This window comes from Bufo bufo, chromosome 6 (genome assembly GCF_905171765.1).
Source record: "Bufo bufo chromosome 6, aBufBuf1.1, whole genome shotgun sequence".
Classification (NCBI taxonomy): Eukaryota; Metazoa; Chordata; class Amphibia; order Anura; family Bufonidae; genus Bufo; species Bufo bufo.
Genome location: NC_053394.1, coordinates 427,708,609 through 427,731,186, shown reverse-complemented (window position 1 = coordinate 427,731,186; position 22,578 = coordinate 427,708,609). Strand labels below are relative to the sequence as shown.

General features: G+C 41.4%; 1 protein-coding gene across 1 annotated transcript in view; it reads left to right on the top strand.

Annotated features, from left to right (window-relative positions):
* The first annotated feature begins 640 nt into the window (after positions 1–640).
* Positions 641–22,578, top strand: part of TRIM16 (tripartite motif containing 16) — a 36,640-nt gene continuing 14,702 nt past the window's right edge. Inside the window, exons 1-2 of the mRNA XM_040436600.1 lie at positions 641–1,363; positions 20,861–20,956. Of these exons, the coding sequence (XP_040292534.1) occupies positions 860–1,363; positions 20,861–20,956 (600 nt within the window). The 5' untranslated portion in view covers positions 641–859. The remainder of the gene's footprint in view (positions 1,364–20,860; positions 20,957–22,578) is intronic.

The following is a 22,578-nucleotide window of genomic DNA, read 5'->3' as shown; positions in this document are numbered from 1 at the left end:
CTTTTTCTTGTAGGACAGGAGATAAATCTGAAGTGTCTTCCTGAGGGAAGGATCTAGGTGAAGGACACCTCATTCATATCCTTAATGGGATACAGTTTAAATCACTCAATTTGCAGAACAATTTTAGGGTAAAGTTCAACCAAGCGTAATAAAACAACTGCCTGGACTCCAGACTGAACCCGCACTGATACATTGTAGCAATCAGGACAGGACAGAGATGTCTGGACTGGATACAAATGTATCCACCTCTCAGCTGGGAGAAGAATTACTGTAGATTTTCTCCGTGTTTGAATTCATTGGTAGCAAGCAGAGCTATGGAAAATGAAGAAATCTGAGGAATCGAAACACAAAGTTCTGTATATTAGAAAGCTGTAGAGCTTTTTATTATACAGTGACTATGGCATTTTTAACATAAGTAGACATCCCCTTTAATTGTAGGAATTTTGCACTTTTTTTTATAGATTCCCCCCCCCCCCCCCACTCCCTTCCCCTTCCCCTTCCCCCTCCCCCGGTAAGAATATCTCTGAAGGTTACATAAGTTCTGCAAACACTGGCAATAGATTCAGGGCAGAAGATTCTCCGGGCAGACCAGACGATGTCAGCATTGTCCACGTCACCACGTCTTTTGTTCATAGCTAAAATTCACACACAGTTTTCTGAAAGAAGTTAGGAAAGCATGACTTGACAGGAGGAAGCAGAGTCATGCGGGATTATCTGCTTGTCCTCCGTCGTTTCTGGCACACAACCAGTTAAACACTTCTGGCTGGGTTACTCAGCCAGGTGTGGCCCTCTGTAAACCTGATACTCAACTCCAGCGAAAGCAGAAAAGTTAGTGACTCGACTTGGTAGTTCCCTGAACATGGCCGACACAGAAGAAAATTCCAAGCCATTCCCCAAATGCCAAAGTTGTGGAGAAATCTCATCCACTCCACAGGACAAGGACAATGTGGTCAAGAAGATTTCTAAAAGCCACTCCATGGCAGAAATAGAACCATTGAAAGTTCCTGTGGAAACAGGAGAAGCAAATGATCCCTTTATGGAGAAAACTGAGGAGCCTACAGGTGATGAGGTTTGGTGTGACTTCTGCCTGGAGACCAGGGTGAAGGCTGTGAAGACCTGTCTTACTTGCATGGTGAATTACTGCACTACCCACCTCAGACCTCACCTGGATAACCCCAAGCTGCACACTCATCAGTTGGTGCCCCCTGTGAATGAGGCCGCCTTGAGGTCCTGCAGCCTCCATAATAAACCTCTGGATTGGTTCTGTAAAGAGGACCTGCTATGTGTATGTGAGGAATGTGCCGAGGGGGACCACAAGGACCACAACCCAATCCCTTGTTCAAAAGCAAGGAAGCAGGTGGAGGTAAGACCTTTCTAGTCGATGCATCATCCATGCATGTTCCTCTGTATCTCCCCAGAAAAACAAACAAACATACTCTTAATAAGTTGACATTTTAAATGCATTTGTAGGTGTGCTTAGTTAACATAAGAGGGGGGCACTACCACCAGTGATGTCACTGCTTCCAGCATGATGACATCACTAAAGGTTTTATATCAGTTGCATATTCATCAATGTCTGATTGGTGGGCATCAAACTACTGGGACTCGCAACATTTTTGGAAGAAAAGTGGCAATGCTGCGATTTTGCCACAGCAACAGGTTTCCACAATGTAGCAAATAATCATTAAATTCCACTTTTATTCAAATGTATAATATAAAATATGTATCTAAAATATTTCATATATGTGGAGCATTAATATCAATCTTTTACCACTACATGTACTAGCTTCTGATGGACTCAAAATGTTCTGGAATTTATGGATGTATGAGCAAGTATCTACAGGATGTGCAGCAACAACTACACCCAACATGATGATACTTGTTCATAGAAAATATATAATTAGGGAACAGAATGACACAGCCCCTTTAAACAGCTGATCAGTAGGAGTGCTGGAAACTGAACCCCACCGATCTGATACTGATGACCTATAGTGAGGACAAGATATCAATATTTAACTCCCGGAAAACTCCTTTAATATTTATATCTACAAACCGAGCAGTGTAGTTTACCTCTCTTATAGTGCAATATATAGGACCGATTGTTTTATAGGGTAAAACCAGTCACAAGTAATATTCACTATAATCCTACCTCCTATGTAAAAGAATATAAATACCGTTTCTATATACAAGAAAATATTTGATATAATACTGCTTCTATATAACTACTATAATACTGCTCCTGTGTACAAAAATATAACTACTATAATACTGCTTCCTATGTACAGGAATAGAACAACTATGATACTGCTCCTATGTACAGGAATATAACTACTATAATACTGCCTCCTATGTACAAGAATATAAATACTATAATACTGCCTCCTATGTACCAGAATATAACTACTATAATACTGCTTCTATGTACAAGAATATAACTACTATAGTACTGCTCCTATGTACAAGAATATAACTAATATAATTGTGCACCCTATGTACAAGAATATAATACTGCTCCTGTGTACAAGAATATAACTACTATAATACTGTCTCCTATGTACAAGAATATAATTACTATAATACTGCTCTTATGTACCAGAATATTACTACTATAATACTGCTCCTGTGTACCAGAATATAACTACTATAATACTGCCTCCTATGTACCAGAATATAACTACTATAATACTGTCCTATGTACAAGAAATATAACTACTATAATACTGCTCCTATGTACAAGAATATAACTACTATAATACTGCCTCTTATGTACCAGAATATTACTACTATAATACTGCTCCTGTGTACCAGAATATAACTACTATAATACTGCTCCTATGTACCAGAATATTACTACTATAATACTGCTCCTGTGTACCAGAATATAACTACTATAATACTGCTCCTATGTACAAGAATATAACTACTATAATACTGCCTCCTATGTACCAAAATATTACTACTATAATACTGCTCCTATGTATCAGAATATAACTACTATAATACTGCCTCCTATATACAAGAATATAACTACTAAAATACTGCTCCTATCTAGTAGAATATAATTACTATAATACTGCTCCTATGTACAAGAATATAACTAATATAATACTGCTCCTATGTACAAGAATATAACTAATATAATACTGCTCCTATGTACAAGAATATAACTACTATAAGACTGCTCCTATGTACTAGAATATAACTATTATAATACTGCTCCTATGTACAAGAATATAACTACTATAATACTGCCCCTATGTGCAAGAATATAACTACTATAATACTGCTTCTATGTACAAGAATATAACTACTATATTACTGCCTCCTATGTACAAGAATATAACTACTATAATACTGCCTCCTGTGTACAAGAATATAACTACTATAATACTGCTCTTATGTACAAGAATATAACTACTATAATAGTGCTTCTAAGTACAAAAATATAACTACTATAATACTGCTTCCTATGTACAGGAATAAAACAACTATGATACTGCTCCTATGTACAGGAATATAACTACTATAATACTGCCTCCTATGTACAAGAATATAAATACTATAATACTGCCTCCTATGTACCAGAATATAACTACTATAATACTGCTTCTATGTACAAGAATATAACTACTATAATACTGCTCCTATGTACAAGAATATAACTAATATAATTGTGCACCCTATGTACAAGAATATAATACTGCTCCTGTGTACAAGAATATAACTACTATAATACTGTCTCCTATGTACAAGAAATATAACTACTATAATACTGTCCTATGTACAAGAAATATAACTACTATAATACTGCTCCTCTGTACCAGAATATAACTACTATAATACTGCTCCTATGTACAAGAATATAACTACTATAATACTGCCTCCTATGTACCAAAATATTACTACTATAATACTGCTCCTATGTATCAGAATATAACTACTAAAATACTGCTCCTATCTAGTAGAATATAATTACTATAATACTGCTCCTATGTACAAGAATATAACTAATATAATTGTGCACCCTATGTACAAGAATATAATACTGCTCCTGTGTACAAGAATATAACTACTATAAGACTGCTCCTATGTACAAGAATATAACTATTATAATACTGCTCCTATTTACAAGAATATAACTACTATAATACTGCCCCTATGTGCTAGAATATAACTACTATAATACTGCTCCTATGTACAAGAATATAAATATTATAATACTGCCTCCTATGTACAAGAATATAACTACTATATTACTGCCTCCTATGTACAAGAATATAACTACTATAATACTGCCTCCTGTGTACAAGAATATAACTACTATAATACTGCTTGCCATGTACAGAAATATAACAATTATACTACTGCTCCCATGTACAATAATATAATTACTATAATACTGCCTCCTATGTACAAGAATATAACTACTATAATACTGCCTCCTATGTACAAGAATATAACTACTATAATACTGCTCCTATGTACAAGAATATAACTGCTATAATACTGCTCCTATGTACAAGAATATAACTACTATAATACTGCTCCTATGTACAAGAATATAACTACTATAATACTGCTCCTATGTACAAGAATACAACTACTATAATACTGCTCCTATCTACTAGAATATAACTACTATAATACTGCTCATATGTACAAGTATATAACTACTATAATTGTGCACCCTATGTACAAGAATATAATACTGCTGCTATGTACAGAAATATAACTACTATAATACTGCCTCTATGTACAAGAATATAACTACTATAATACTGCTCTTATGTACAAGAATATAACTACTATAATAGTGCTTCCAAGTACAAAAATATAACTACTATAATACTGCTTCCTATGTACAGGAATAAAACAACTATGATACTGCTCCTATGTACAGGAATATAACTACTATAATACTGCCTCCTATGTACAAGAATATAAATACTATAATACTGCCTCCTATGTACAAGAATATAAATACTATAATACTGCTTCTATGTACAAGAATATAACTACTATAATACTGCTCCTATGTACAAGAATATAACTAATATAATTGTGCACCCTATGTACAAGAATATAACTACTATAATACTGCCTCCTATGTACCAGAATATAACTACTATAATACTGTCCTATGTACAAGAAATATAACTACTATAATACTGCTCCTATGTACAAGAATATAACTACTATAATACTGCCTCTTATGTACCAGAATATAACTACTATAATACTGCTGCTATGTACAAGAATATAACTACTATAATACTGCTCCTATGTATAAGAATATAACTACTATAATACTGCTCCTATGTACAAGAATATAACTACTATAATACTGCCTCCTATGTACCAAAATATTACTACTATAATACTGCTCCTATGTATCAGAATATAACTACTATAATACTGCCTCCTATATACAAGAATATAGCTACTAAAATACTGCTCCTATCTAGTAGAATATAATTACTATAATACTGCTCCTATGTACAAGAATATAACTAATATAATTGTGCACCCTATGTACAAGAATATAATACTGCTCCTGTGTACAAGAATATAACTACTATAAGACTGCTCCTATGTACAAGAATATAACTATTATAATACTGCTCCTATGTACAAGAATATAACTACTATAATACTGCCCCTATGTGCAAGAATATAACTACTATAATACTGCTCCTATGTACAAGAATGTAACTACTATAATACTGCCTCCTATGTACAAGAATATAACTACTATAATACTGCCTCCTGTGTACAAGAATATAACTACTATAATACTGCTTGCCATGTACAGGAATATAACAATTATACTACTGCTCCCATGTACAATAATATAATTACTATAATACTGCCTCCTATGTACAATAATATAACTACTATAATACTGCCTCCTATGTACAAGAATATAACTACTATAATACTGCTCATATGTACAAGAATACAACTACTATAATAGTGCTTCTAAGTACAAAAATATAACTACTATAATACTGCCCCTATGTGCAGGAATATAACTACTATAATACTGCCTTTTATGTACAAAAATATAACTACTATCATACTGCCACTATGTACAAGAATATAACTACTATAATACTGCCACTATGTACAAGAATATAACTACTATAATTCTGCCCCCTATGTGCTAGAATATAACTACTATAATACTGTCCCTATGTACAAGAATATAACTACTATAATACTTCCACTATGTACAAGAATATAACTACTATAATACTGCCCCCTATGTGCAAGATTATAACTACTATAATACTGCTCCTATGTATAAGAATATAACTACTATAATACTGCCTCCTATGTACAAGAATATAACTACTATAATACTGCCCCCTGTATGCTAGAATATAACTACTATAATACTGCCCCCTGTATGCTAGAATATAACTACTATAATACTGTCCCTATGTACAAGAATATAACTACTATAATACTGCCACTATGTACAAGAATATAAATACTATAATACTGCCACTATGTACAAGAATATAACTACTATAATACTGCCTCCTATGTACAAGAATATAACTACTATAATACTGCCTCCTATGTACAAGAATATAACTACTATAATACTGCCTCCTATGTACAAGAATATAACTACTATAATACTGCCCCCTGTATGCTAGAATATAACTACTATAATACTGTCCCTATGTACAAGAATATAACTACTATAATACTGCCACTATGTACAAGAATATAACTACTATAATACTGCTTCTATGTACAAGAATATAACTACTATAATACTGCCCCCTATGTACAAGAATATAACTACTATAATACTGCTCCTATATACAAGAATATAACTACTATAATACTGCCTCCTATGTACAAGAATATAACTACTATAATACTGCCACTATGTACAAGAATATAAATACTATAATACTGCCCCTATGTACAAGAATATAACTACTATAACCCCTTAAGGACCCATGACGTACCGGTACGTCATGTATAGTTCCGATCACCGTCGCCCGGCGGGCGGTGATCGGAACCCGGTGCCTGCTCAAATCATTGAGCAGGCACCTTGGCTAAATGCGCGGGGGGGTCCCGTGACCCCCCCGTGTCGGCGATCGCCGCAAACCGCAGGTCAATTCAGACCTGCGGTTTGTGGCTTTTAACTGGTGCGGCGGCAGCGGCGGTGGTGCCATCGGGTCCCCATGGGGCTGTAGGGGAGACCCGATAGCATGGAAGGCAGCGCGATGCCTTCCTGAGGCATTGCGCTGCCTTCCGGTGACGAGCCTGTGAGATCCAGCTCCCTGGATCTCACAGACCGGAAGCTGTATGAGTAATACAGACAGTATTGCTCATACAGCCAAAGCATTCCAATACAGAAGTATTGGAATGCATTGTAAAGGATTAGACCCCCATAAGTTCAAGTCCCAAAGTGGGAAAAAAAATTCGTGAAAAAAAAAGTTTTCCCCACAAAAAAATTAAAAGTTTCAAGTAAAAATAAACAAAAACGTCATTTTCCCCAAATAAAGTTAAAAAAATTGGTATAAAATAGGGGAAAAAACAAAAGTATACATATTAGGTATCACCGCGTCCGTATCGACCGGCTCTATAAACATATCACATGACCTAAACCCTCAGATGAACACTGTAAAAAATAAAAAATAAAAACTGTGCTAAATAAACCATTTTTTGGTCACCTTACATCACAAAAAGTACAAAAGCAAACAATCAAAAAGGTGTCTGGTCAGACGGATCCGCTCCTTTAATGCAAACGTTGGGATCTGTTCAGAACGGATCCGTCTGCATTATAGTTCAGAAAAAATTCTAAGTGTGAAAGTTAGTCAGACGGATCCGTCCAGACTTTACATTTAAAGTCAATGGGGGACGGATCCGTTTGAAAATTGCACCATATTGTGTCAACTTCAAACGGATCCGTCCCCATTGACTTACATTGTAAGTCTAGACGGATCCGTTTGCCTCCGCACGGCCAGGCGGACACCCGAACGCTGCAAGCTGCGTTCGGGTGTCTGCCTGCTGAGCGGAACGGAGGCCAAGCGGAGCCAAACTGATGCATTCTGAGCGGATCCGCATCCACTCAGAATGCATTATGGCAGTACGGATCCGTTTGAGGCCGGTTGTGAGAGCCTTCAAACGGAGCTCAAAAGCGGAACCCCGAACGCTAGTGTGAAAGTAGCCTAACCGTCACCTCATCCTGCAAAAAATAAGCCCCTACCTGAGACAAGCGCCCAAAAAATAAAAAAACTATGGCTCAGAATATGGAGACACTAAAACATCATATTTTTTTTTAAAACAGCTGTTATTGTGTAAAACTTACATAAAAAAGTATACATATTTGGTATCGCCGCGTTCGTACGACCGTCTCTATAAAAATATCACATGACCTAACCTCTCAGATGAACACCGTAAAAAAATAAAAATAAAAAGTGTGCTAAATAAACAATTTTTTGTCACCTTACATCACAAAAAGTGTAATAGCAAGCGATCAAAAAGTCATATGCACCCCAAAATAGTGCCAATCAAACCATCATCTTATCCCGCAAAAATCATACCCTACCCAAGGTAATCACCCAAAAACTGAAAAAACTATGGCTCTCAGACTATGGAAACACTAAAACATGATTTTTTTTTGCTTCAAAAAATAAATAATTGTGTAAAACTTACATAAATTAAAAAAAAAGTATACATATTAGGTATCGCCACGTCCGTGACAACCTGGTCTATAAAAATATCACATGATCTAACCTGTCAGATGAATGTTGTAAATAACAAAAAAAAAAAAAAAAAAAAAACGGTGCCAAAACTGCTATTTCTTGGTATCTTGCCTCACAAAAAGTGTAATATAGAGCAACCAAAAATCATATGTACCCTAAACTAGTACCAACAATACTGCCACCTTATCCCGTAGTTTCTAAAATGGGGTCACTTTTTTGGAGTTTCTACTCTTGGGGTGCATCATGGGGCTTCAAATGGGACATGGTGTCAAAAAAAACAGTCCAGCAAAATCTGCCTTCCAAAAACCGTATGGCATTCCTTTCCTTCTGCGCCCTGCCGTGTGCCCGTACAGTAGTTTACGACTACATATTGGGTGTTTCTGTAAACTACAGAATCAGGGCCATAAATATTGAGTTTTGTTTGGTTGTTAACCCTTGCTTTATTACTGGGAAGAATGGATTAAAATGGAAAATTAGCCAAAAAATTGAAATTCAGAAATTTCATCTCCATTTGCCAATAATTCTTGTGGAACACCTAAAGTATTAACGACGTTCGTAAAATCTGGTTTGAATACCTTGAGGGGTGTAGTTTCTTAGATGGGGTCACTTTTATGGAGTTTCTACTCTAGGGTTGCATCAGGGGGGCTTCAAATGGGACATGGTGTCAAAAAAAACAGTCCAGCAAAATCTGCCTTCCAAAAACCGTATGGCATTCCTTTCCTTCTGCACCCTGCCGTGTGCCCGTACAGTAGTTAACGACCACATATAGGGTGTTTCTGTAAACTACAGAATCAGGGCCATAAATATTTAGTTTTGTTTGGCTGTTAACCCTTGCTTTGTAAACGTAAAAAAAAATATTAAAATGAAAAATCTGCCAAAAAAGTGAAATTTTGAAATTGTATCTCTATTTTCCATTAATTCTTGTGAAACACCTAAAGGGTTAACAAAGTTTGTTAAAATCAGTTTTGAATACCTTGAGGGGTGTAGTTTATAGAATGGGGTCATTTTTGGGTGGTTTCTATTATGTAAGCCTCGCAAAGTGACTTCAGACTTGAACTGGTCCCTAAAAATTGGGTTTTTGAAAATTTCTGACTTTCAATGGGTCCGTTGAAAACTCGGAAAATGCAACGTTTGTCATCTGTGTCCGTGATCCGTGTTTCCAGTCCGTGAAAACAATATGACCTGTCCTGTTTTTTTCACGGACAACGGTTCACGAACCCATTCAAATCAATGGGTCCGTGAAAAAACACGGAGGCACACAAGATTGTCATCTGCGTCTGTGATCCGTGTACGTCTTTTTCCTATCATTTTCAAGGCAAACTTGACTTAGTTTTTTTTTTCACTTTTCATGTCTGGTGATCCTTCAAAAATAAAGGAAGACACACGAAAAAAAAAACGGAAACGGATCACGGAACAACAGAACCCCTTTTTGCGGACCGCAAAAAAATACTGTCGTGTGCATAAGGCCAATCACACAGCAGAACAAGTTACTTCACAACACTGAGCTATAGAGCTGCCTCATCCTCCTCTCTGCTCTGCTTGTCAGGGATTATGATCCTGAATACAGATTATAAGATCTTCAGCTGAATCTATCTAGGACTGGAGTTCATGAGGAGACACGAAGTACAGAGAGGAGGTGGGGGGAATGAGCAGCAGCACTTGTATTTAGTCTCCATGACCACAGCCCCCCATCACCACCGTCTGTCCTTCCTGTACTGCACTACGCAAAACGTGAACCCACCCCAACAAGAGAATAGTTTTACTGATGGAACACAGAGCTAGAGTGCATTGCCGTTAGTGTAATACAGTGGAGGTAGGTGACAGATTGCCTTTAAGCAGTTTTATGTAAACAATTACCTTTAAGAAGTGCTGCTGTAAACAATTCCCTTTAAGAAATGCTGCTGTAAACCATTCCCTTTAAGAAGTCTTCTGTAAACAATTCCCTTTAAGAGGTGATCCTATAAACAGTTCCCTTTAAGAAGTGCTCCTGTAAACGGTTCCCGTTAAGAAGTGCTCATGTAAACAATTCCCTTTAAGAAATGCTGATGTAAACAATTCCCTTTAAGAAGTGCTCCTGTAAATAATTCCCTTTAAGAACTCTTCTGTAAACAATTCCCTTTAAGAATTGCTGCTGTAAACAGTTCCCTTTAAGGCTACTTTCACACTTGCGGCAGAGTGATCCGGCAGGCAGCATTTGTAGACGGATCCGGATGCGGATCCGTTTTACAAATGCATTGCAAGAACGGATCCGTCTCTCCGGATGTCATCCGGAAAAACGGATCCGTTATATATATATTTTTTTAACATTTTTACCGGTCTGCACATGCTCAGACCGGAAGGACGGATCCGGCATTGCGGTATTTTTAATGCTGGATCTGGCACTAATACATTTCAATGTAAATTAAGGCCAGATTCGGCATTCCGGCAACTGATCCGGAATTTTTGGACGGAGATAATACCGCAGCATGTTCCAAAAAGCCGTTCAGTGACTGAACTGAAGACATCAGGGGCGTAGCTAAAGGCTCATGGGCCCTGGTGCAAGAATTCAGCTTGGGCCCCCCTTCCCTTGCTTTGTGGCCAGTGGCAGGGAAGGAGAAAATTGAAATGGCACCGCCCAAGCCAAATCTTGACCTAACCCCTTCTCTCTAGCTAGAGGTGTAACTTGAGCAGGCATTATTGCAACCTCTGCCTGACCACAGGTACAGTAATGTACTGCCACGTATTCCTGATATTATGACAGTATACCAGCGGTCATTAATGATGCTGTAAGTTTACACTAGAGGAGAAGTGGCCATCACATGGAGTATGCTTTCTGGACCGAACACCGTCATGTAAAGTGCTATAGAACTGCATTATATTGTAATACACATCCCCACATGATGAGATGGCTCTGCAGACTCTGTCCCAGCTAGGGTTGCCACCTTTCCCAACAAAAAATACTGGCCAAGTTAAACCACACCCCAAAAGTGTGGTTGTGGGGACATGGCTTAACACAGGGTGTTAAGTGCTAAGTCAAAATGTGGCTCCCAGTATTAATAATGACCCCAAGAGGGCCCACTAGCAATACTAATGCCTCCATCAGTGCCCCCCCCCATAATTAATAATGCCCCCAGAATTCATAATACCCCAATTAGTGCCCGCCAGTAATAGGAATGCCCCCAATTAGTGCCCGCCAGTAATAGGAATGCCCCCAATTAGTGCCCGCCAGTAATAGGAATGCCCCCAATTAGTGCCCGCCAGTAATAGGAATGCCCCTAATCTTCGGGGGGGGGGGGGGGAACTCACCTCATTAATTTGGTCGCGCTGAGGTGAACACTCACCTGCTCACTGAATGCTCAGGACAGGACCTGCGCTCCAGTGTAATTACGTCTCGCAGGTCCTGTCCTGCACATCCAGTCAGCAAGTGTTCACCGCAGCGTGACCAAATGGATGAGGTGAGCTTTTTTTTCTTCTTAACACAAAAGGGGGAAAGGGGGATGGGTAAAAAAATAAATGAATAAAAAATGAAATTTGGCATTGTTACAGTAAAGTCTAGAGAGTGCATATGGGCCCTTCTGAGGACTTAGTCATGTAATACTGAGTTTTCTGGAGCTGGGAGAGTTTTTTTCTGTGTTTGTTGTTGTGTGTGTAAAGGATTGTAACTTATTGGCATGGTCTGGAAAACCACACAGGAATAGTCCCTGGCAACATGGACTCTGGCCGGCGCTTTCAGTGCAGGCGCCGCGTGGGTTTCAGAGCAGAATCTGTACAGAAATCTGTAGCAAAAACCCACCATATCAGCATAGCCTTAGGGACAGTGTGGGATTCTCTGAGGGGACTATTATGGGGCACTGGAGTGTCATCAGTAGTGGACAGTGCAGGAGTCTCCTAGGGGACTATTATGGGGGAACTGGAGAGTCATCAGAAGTAGACAGTGCGAGATGCTCTTAGGGGACTATTATGGGGGCACTGGAGAGTCATCAGTAGTGGACAGTGGTTCAGGCTGCCTGAAGGAGATTGCTGCTACCAAAGTACAGTTCACAGTCAAGTCACGCCCACTTGTATGAAGCCACACCCAGCTGCTCAGTACAGCTACAACCTCAGATGAGTAGCATGTTGTAGACGCGTGTGCGGTACCGCAATCGGTTCCCCAGCATTGTTTACCCCATGGCACAGGCTGCAGTATGACACCGCCTTCTACTTCCTGGATGGGCGGGCACTCTATGTGGATAACTATTATACCAGCATACCCCTATTCAGGTCCGTAACTGCCAGAAGTACTGTGGCTTGCGGTACAGTGTGCAAAAATCAGAGAGGCCTCCCTAGATCCCTGATAGGGCAACCACTGAGTGGGTGAAAGCAGGGCTCTCCTCCATGAGAACATGCTGGCGGTTAAGTACGAGGACAAGAGGGACGTCCTTCTACTGACCATCGTTCACACAAATACCAGCTCCCCTGCCCCTGTACGTGGTACCACTACCACTGTCCCCAAACCAGTTTGCATCCTGGACTACAATAAGCACATGGGAGGGGTTGATCTTTCAGATCAAGTTCTGAAGCCCTACAGTGCCACACGAAAAACTACAGTGTGGTACAAAAAGCTGGCCGTACACATAGTACAGATGGCAATGTACAATGCATACGTGCTATTTCAATCTGCAGGCCACACAGGAACTTTCCTCCAGTTCCAAGAGGTGGTTATCAAGGTCCTAATTTTTCAAGGCCAGGCCGGGGAGGGTCCCAGTACTTCTGGAAGTCATGGTGCCCGTGTCGTACCAGGGCAACATTTTCCAGGTCAAGTCCCCCAAACAGCAAGGAAAGGAACGACCCAAAAAAAGATGCAGGGTGTGTTCCAAAAGAGGGATAAGGAAAAACACCATTTACCACTGCGAAGCCTGCCCTGAAAAACCTGCCCTGTGCATGCAGGAGTGTTTTAGAATCTACCACACATCCATGGAATATTAATTTCATCCTTGATGCTCCCTGTAGTTTTACCACCTTATACCTATGATTTAGTCCGCATAGCTTACATATCCACTTTTCACCAACCAATACATATTCATTTCTGTGAAACACCTGTTAGGTCAAAAGTGCCCTTTCCACCACTTAAAATGTTCGTATGGGGGTGCTCTTTCCGAAATGGGGTCACCTCTTGGGGTTTTTAATTTCTGGGGACCTCAGGAATTTTTTTTAAATGCGACATGGCACCTAAAATCCATGTCTGCCAATTCAGGTCAGCAAAAAACATATTTTGTACTTTGCCTGTAGCGGCCTGCTGTGCGCTAAAACAGCAGGCTACGAGCACATATGGGGTGTTCCCAAAATGGGGAGAAAATGGGGAACATATACTGGGGTGCATTTTCTCCTTTAACCCCTTGTGAAAGTGAAAAATTGGGGTCTTTCTTGAAGAAAGATGTAAAGTAAATTACATCTTTTACTGTTCCTCCATAATACAGCATATGTACTTTGCCCACAATAACGGCTATATGTGATAAGAATATCGGGACAATTTACATCTAAATTCAAGTGAATTAGAAAACTGCCAGGAGAGTCGCTCTCTCTTTAAAAGGCGGACACTCTAACACTTGAAAACCCGGTGAACACAGGACCTAATATTGTTGTATCCATACCAGCAGCTACTTTATAGCGTTGCAAAATATGAAGACTATCTATATGGTATATGATTCACGTTTTTAAGAACACATTTTTAAGAACACTCGTATGCTAAAAAATCAACATTTTTTTGTTGTGCACAACGTATTTTACTCAATTGAGCACTTTTTTCAATTTTTTTGCACGGCACTTTGTCTTATATTATATTTATTGGATTTTATATGCGAATATACTGCACACCTTTCAAGAACAGCACTACTTCACTGAAGGGAATCAACATATACTGTTAAGCTTTTTGGACTGTATACTTATTGATTAAAGGACCTTTTTGAAGAACTTTTTGAACATTTGGATACCATCTCCAATCCTAGGGAATCCTATTTCCCGTCCAACAATACCCATTGGAATATACACCTTTGTCCAATAGACTTTATATCAAATAACACCAAGAGTAGTCACTCTATCGTAACATATATTATATATATTTTTATCTCATCATTTTTATTTCATCATTTTTATGTAATTTAAATAAATATCCTCCTTAGGCCTCATGCACACGAACGTTTTTTTTCACGGTCCGCAAAAACAGGGTCCGTAGGTCCGTGATCCGTGACCGTTTTTTCGTCCGTGGGTCTTCCTTGATTTTTGGCGGATCCACGGACATGAAAAAAAAAGTCATTTTGGTGTCCGCCTGGCCGTGCGGAGCCAAACGGATCCGTCCTGAATTACAATGCAAGTCAATGGGGACGGATCCGTTTGACGTTGACACAATATGGTGCCATTTCAAACGGATCCGTCCCCATTGACTTTCAATGTAAAGTCCGGAGTCCCTTTTATACCATCAGATCGGAGTTTTCTCCAATCCGATGGTATATTTTAACTTGAAGCGTCCCCATCACCATGGGAACGCCTCTATGTTAGAATATACTGTCGGATATGAGTTAGATCGTGAAACCTCATTTCCGACAGTATATTCTAACACAGAGGCGTTCCCATGGTGATGGGGACGCTTCTAGTTAGAATATACTACAAACTGTGTACATGACTGCCCCCTGCTGCCTAGCAGCATCCGATCTCTTACAGGGGGCCGTGATCAGCACAATTAACCCCTCAAGTGCCGCACCTGAAGGGGTTAATTGTACTATCATATCCCCCTGTAAGAGATCAGGGCTGCCAGGCAGCAGGGGGCAGACCCTCCCCCCTCCCCAGTTTGAATATCATTGGTGGCCAGTGCGGCCCCCCCCCCTTCCTCCCTCTATTGTAATAATTCGTTGGTGGCACAGTGTGCCCCCCCCCGCCCCCCCCTTCCTCCCTCTATTGTAATAATTCGTTGGTGGCACAGTGTGCGCCCCCCCCCCCTTCCTCCCTCTATTGTAATAATTCGTTGGTGGCACAGTGTGCCCCCCCCCCGCCCCCCCCCTTCCTCCCTCTATTGTAATAAATCGTTGGTGGCAATTATTGGCCCCCCTCCCTCTATAGCATTAACAACATTGGTGGCCAGTGTGCGGCCTCCCATCTTGCGCCCCCCCCCCCCCCGATCATTGGTGGCAGCGGGTTACTAGCAATAGTACAAGATTCATACTTACCTGGGAGCTGTGATGTTCGTGTCCGGTCGGGAGCTCCTCCTACTGGTAAGTGACGGTTCATTTAGCAATGCGCCGCACAGACCTGTCACTGTCACTTACCAGTAGGTGGAGCTCCCGGCCGGACACGAACATCGCAGCAGCAGGTAAGTATGACTCTTCAACTATTGTACTATTGCTAAGTAACCATGGCAACGAGGACTGTAGTAGCGTCCTGGTTGCCATGGTTACCGATCGGAGCCCCAGCGATTAAACTGGGACTCCGATCGGAACTCCGCTGCCACCAATGATGGGGGGGGGGGAGATGGGAGGCCGCACACTGGCCACCAACGTTGTTAATGCTATAGAGGGAGGGGGGGGGGGGGCAATGGGGGGCGCACACTGTGCCACCAACGATTTATTACAATAGAGGGAGGAAGGGGGGGGGGGGGGCGCACACTGTGCCACCAACGAATTATTACGAGGGAGGGAGGGGGGGGGCGCACACTGTGCCACCAACGAATTATTACAATAGAGGGAGGGGGGGGGGCCGCACTGGCCACCAATGATATTCAAACTGGGGAGGGGGGGGAGGGTCTGCCCCCTGCTGCCTGGCAGCCCTGATCTCTTACAGGGGGATATGATAGTACAATTAACCCTTTTAGGTGCCGCACCTGAAGGGGTTAATTGTGCTGATCACGGCCCCCTGTAAGAGATCGGGTGCTGCCAGGCAGCAGGGGGCAGTCTTGTACACAGTTTGTAGTGTATTCTAACTAGAAGCGTCCCCATCACCATGGGAACGCTTCTGTGTTAGAATATACTGTCGGTTCTGAGTTTTGAAAACTCAGCTTTGAAAAAGCTTTATGCAGACGGATCTTCGGATCCGTCTGTATAAAAACTAAACTACGGCCACGGATCACGGACACGGATGCTAATCTTGTGTGCATCCATGTTCTTTCACGGACCCATTGACTTGAATGGGTCCGTGAACCGTTGGCCGTGAAAAAAATAGGACAGGTCATATTTTTTTCACGGCCAGGAAACACGGATCACGGATGCGGCTGCAAAACAGTGCATTTTCCGATTTTTCCACGGACCCATTGAAAGTCAATGGGTCCGCGAAAAAAAACGGAAAACGGCACAACGGCCACGGGTGCACACAACGGTCGTGTGCATGAGGCCTTAATCGAATATTTTACTTTAAATAACATTAAACATCCCCAAATTTAATCCAAATGCGAGTGTGCCATCACAATTCTTTTCTAAAATCCATGTGTGCCAATTCAGGCCTGCAAAAAACATATTTTGCACTTTGCCTCTAGAGGCCTGCTGTGCATCAAAACAGCAGGCTACGAGCACATATGGCGTGTTCACAAAATGGGGAGAAATCGGGAAACATATACTGGGATGCATTTTCTCCTTTAACCCCTTTGAAAGTGAAAAATTGGGGTCTGCTAGTAATTTTTTACAAATGTGTACTTTGAAATGCTTCTCTCAAGTAATTCTGTCTTCTGTGAGACACCTGTTTGCTAAAAAGTACCCTTTCAACCACTTAAAATGTTCTTACGGGGGTGCTCTTTCCAAAATGGGGTCATTTCTTGGAGTTTTTCATTTCTGGGGAACTCAGGAATTAATTTAATGCTACATGGCACCTTAAATCCATGTCTGCCAATTCAGGTCAGCAAAATCCATATTTACCTGTTTAAATCTAGAGCCCTGCCATGCGCTCATACATAATTTTTTTAGCACATATGGGGTGTTAGTGTATTTGGGGGGAAATGGAGAACAAAATGGGGGGTGCATTTTGTCCTGTTACCCCTTGTGATTGTGAAAAATGTGGGTGTAAAGCAACATTTTTTTTATTTTCACAGCCAAGCGATTCCTAATTCTGTGAAACGCCCGATGGGTCTTAGTGCTCACTACACACCTTGAAATATTCCTTGAGGGGTGTAGTTTCCGGAATGGGGTCACTTTTTGGGGGTTTCCACTCTAGAGACACCTCAGGGCGTCTTCACATGCGACATAGCTCCCAATTACCATTCCACCTAAATCTGTTCTCCAAAAGCCATATGGTGCTCCTTCCACTCTGAAGCTTGCTGCGCGGCCATACATCAGTTTTTGAGCAGACATGGGGTGTTTCTGTAAACTCCAGATTCAGTGTAATAGATTTTGATCTTTGTTTGGCTGTTAACCCTTGATGTGTTGCAGAAAAAATAGCTTAAAATTAAAAATCTGCTAAAAAAAGTGAAATTTTGAAATTTCACTCTCCTTTTCATTTAATTCTCGTGGGGCACCTAAAGGGTTAACAACGTTTGTAAAATCAGTTTTGAATACCTTGAGGGATGTAGTTTCTAAAATTGCGGTGATTTATAAGTGGTTTCTAATATGTAAGCCCCAGAAAGTGACTTCATAACTGAACTGGTCCTGAAAGAATTGGGGTTTGGAAATGTTCTTAAAAATGTTAAGATTTGCTTCTAAACTTCTAACGTCCCCAAAAAATAAAATGTCATTTTCAAAATGATCCAAACATGAAGTAGACATATGGGAAATGTAAAGTAATAACTATTTTTGGAGGTATTACTATCTATTATAAAAGTAGAGAAATTGAAATTTGGAAATTTGCTAATTTTTCCATTTTTAGGTAAATTTGGTATTTTTTTATAAATAAAAATGAAATGTTTTTACTCAAATTTACCACTGTCATGAAGTACAATATGTGATGAGAAAACAGTCTCATAATGGCCTGGATAAGTAAAAGCGTTTTAAAGTTATCACCACATAAAGTGACACTGGTCAGATTTGCTAAAAATCGCCTGGTCCTTAAGGTGAAAAATGGCAGGGTCCTGAAGGGGTTAAGAAGTGCTCCTTTAAACAATAATTTGTCAGTCTTCTACAATGTAGCATTGCTTGTTGCTGCTGATAACACCTGTGTATGACCTAGATCTGCTTGTTCTTTTTGGTGACCTTGATCTTCCCTATGATATTGGAAAAACTTGAGGCTGTTTTTGTGACTTTCCCCATTAACCCTTTAAGGTACTTTCCAGGCTTCAGAACAAGACAAACTTTTCATGTATGCCGCCAAAGAATTCCAATGTGTAGCCACAGAATGGCATAAACCCTGTGTTAGAAAAAAAAAGGTATACATATTTTACGGCATGCCTCTGTACAGAATAGTGCAGCATGCTGCGCTAGTACAAACAGTAGATAAAAGGAATTCAAACTTATACAGCCCAGAGAGACCACAAGGACTCCCGCTTGTCCTCCATCAGGTAACAGGGAGCCTATGGATATGTTTCATGTATGTCCGGGGAGCTCTCACGTCTCATTTTGCACAAGGAACACTGTAAACATCGTGCAAACTACTAGGTTAATGTGTAAACATGAGCATGGTGGACAGGGGTGCACCTAGCCTTTCTGCTGCCTGAGGCGAAAACTGAAACGGCGCCCCCCCCCCCCCAATGCCAAATTCTTAACCTAACCCCTTTGTCACAATGAAAGCTCTCTTTGTCCATGGCCCTTCTACTGCCTCCCTCTTGCCCCTACCTGGAGCTGCCTGATGCGATCGCCTCACTGTCACGGCTGAGGATGGGGGAAATCCTCAGCCGTGCGCTGCCATGTGCTGTAGGCCTACTCGGCCAGGAGAACAGGATAGGGAGCAGGTCACCTCCTACAGCGTCCCTACCCTGACCCTAACTCCTAACTGCATGGGCCGACCTTAAAGGTAGGAGGACCCATGCGCAGGAACCTCGGATCCCTAACTCACCCTCCGTCCGGTCCCTGCGCTAGGAGTCAGGGTAAGACGACCTACTCCTCCTAGGCACAGAGGAGCAGGAGTCTCAATGGCCAAGCTGTTGGGAAAAGGGGAACTCATACAGCCTTACGGGAATGACAGGCGAACTATTAGTTCCACCAACCTGTCACAGCCTTGCTGACTGGATCCCTGCGCAAACAGGAATCCAGAACCGTAAGCTGCACCAAACACATAGAAAGGTCCCAACAGAACATAATATACCACATCAACACACAGCAGACATAAACATAAGGACAATATCTTTATGACCACAGGGGTGGCTCTCACTGGCAGATAGTAACACAGGAGGCTGCTCCAGCAAGCATGGCTGAAACAACCCACAGAGCCATGCTAACAGTGAGGCTATATAGGCCAGGAAGCCACACCCCACAGTCGGACACACCCAGTGACACACACACACACACTGGGAAGGAAGTTAACCCTTCCAACACCCGGGAAGGGAAAACACAACATTAAAGGGAAAGTGTCCAACAGTAGCAACCCACTGTGGTTGTTGCCGCTGGCCATGACATGGGTGGCAACCGTGTCCTGGGGAATAGCCCAGAGGCCGGGACACTGCCACCACATGTACAGACAGCCAAACGTTGCCACGGGCAACCACAGTGCAGGAAAAGTGTCAGTGCACACAACACACTACACAGAGTGCACACAGACAAACAACACAGTGAACACAATACACACACACCTAACATAGGGGTTGCTAGGTGCAACCGCATGCACAGCAGGAAAGCTGCCACAAGCAAGCGTTGTCAGCGGCAACCACAGGTGAGGCAAATACCACTGCCCTCACCTGTGATTGACAACAAAACCAAACCGCTGACAATCCCATGCGGTTGAAGAGTCACGGTCATAGCCATGGCCGTGACACTCACCTGGCCTCATTGGTGGTGCTACCCTGATGGTGGAACGTATAAACATGGCCTGGTCCAACCATGCAATAATTTAAAGCATGATCTGAATTGCAAATGGAGTTCCCCTTTATTTGTAATGTTTGTTTTACCTTAGGCTAACACGTTTCACTATTAGAAGCCACTGGGTATGTTTTTAGAGCTAGAGGTGTTTTTTTTCTTTTTTGTATTTTTCTCTATTTCTTTACTCTTCTCATTACATTGTGGGACGTGCACTTACCAGTGAATAACCAGTATCTTCTTTCATGCCTCCAGACAGAAGTTCAAGAGATGGCCACCGAATACGACTTCAAGCTGAAATGTGCAGAGAATGCCATTGTCAAGCTGGAGGCAAACACAACATCTATACAGGTGAGAGAACAAGAGGAGACAGGTTCCAACCTACTAAAGTTTGAACGAGTAGACCACAATGACCAGAGTTTCCAAATTGCTGATCCAGACCTTTGACAGAACATGGACCATCTCCTAGACGAAGATTGGTGGTCCATGGTGCATGGTTGGTGTTAGTTCAGCTGTCGAAGTCCCTCTGCTGCTGCCTCCATGCTTCTGCCTCGTGTTCCAGGTTTTGTCTCTTTATGGCCTCCGGCCTCTCAAAGGGCCAGTGCACACGCTTCCAATTCCTTCCCCAATGGCTGGGGGTCCCAGGGTATTTAAGGCACCCTCTGCATACAGAGGATGCCTGAGCTTTAGGTTCACTGGTGACCAGCAAAGTGTTCTGATAGTCTTGTACTATTGCAATTTTCCTATGGTTATCCTGCGTTTGTTCCTGTCTGTGTTCCAGCACTTTCAGTTTCAGTTCTGTTCCTGTTTAAGTTAACCCTGTCCATCTGCCTCATCTGTGTTCCTGCCAAGTGTCCAGCCTGCCTGCCTCATCTATATCTTCACTATCACCCTGCCTGCCTGTTTATTCTGTGTCTCTTACCATCTGGGCTTCAAGTGTGCTGTCTGAATCTCAGAAACCTGCATTCAAGTCTTAGTAGTTGTTCCCGACTGTATTAGTGGTTTTCTTGCTTTTTTGGTGATTTTTCTGTATTCAGAACTTCTGTTGCTTGCTCCAGAGTCTCCCACCTGCGTGGGTTAGCTGTCAACTACACTGGTACTATTCTAGGAGGTAGCAGCCTGGTTACTTCCCATCAACGAAGTCTAGATCCTTGTACAGGGTTAAAGTGGGAATATGTGGAGAGCGCCAGAATAGCACCTTTAGGGTTTAGACCAAAGCCAAACTGGTTAGTTGTCATAGTGGGTCCATAGTCGGTGATCCATAACAGTTGGCATGTTCACAGTCAAATATGGTGCTCAACTCTACCAAGAGGCATGGGTCAGAAGTCTGGTAGTTTTGGAGCTGGTGTTGTCTGTCCATTTTGGAGACTCTTTTTAAAGGCTCATGCAGGTGAACTCATCATTGCTATATGGGGGTCTGTTGTGAGGTCATGTCAGGGAATTCTTCGGTCCCACTGTAGCCCTCATCGGTCTGGTCTATATGATAAATATAGGGGACCTTGTTCAGACATTAAAAATGAGGATGTGGATAGTTCTTATTGGCAATGCCAAAATAGAGGTGTGGGAGGTCATTTTACATTGATATTACCCAATGCAGCTGATGTTGACTCCCTTATCATGGGTTCATTATAAAGCGGGTCATACACTTCTGATGACTAACTTGGCCAAAGGCTATTCTTCGCAACCCCCTATGTACATAAAACTTGGCTCGGCCAAGTATGCATCTGTTCTGAATCAGGAAAGATGAATAAGCTGATGCCACCCCTGAGAGAAAAATCAGGGGGCATGTCAAAATCTAACAGCCTGACCTTTGCTGTCACCAACATTGAGGGAAGTCAGGGCAACCCTATACACATTAGAAGGTTGGATAGTCCTGCTACAATTGCTGGGTTTGGCATTATACTAATGACATTAATAGGTGTGGCCAGCTGATTGTTCAAGCTGGTAATACATTTTAGAGGTTCAGCAGGCAG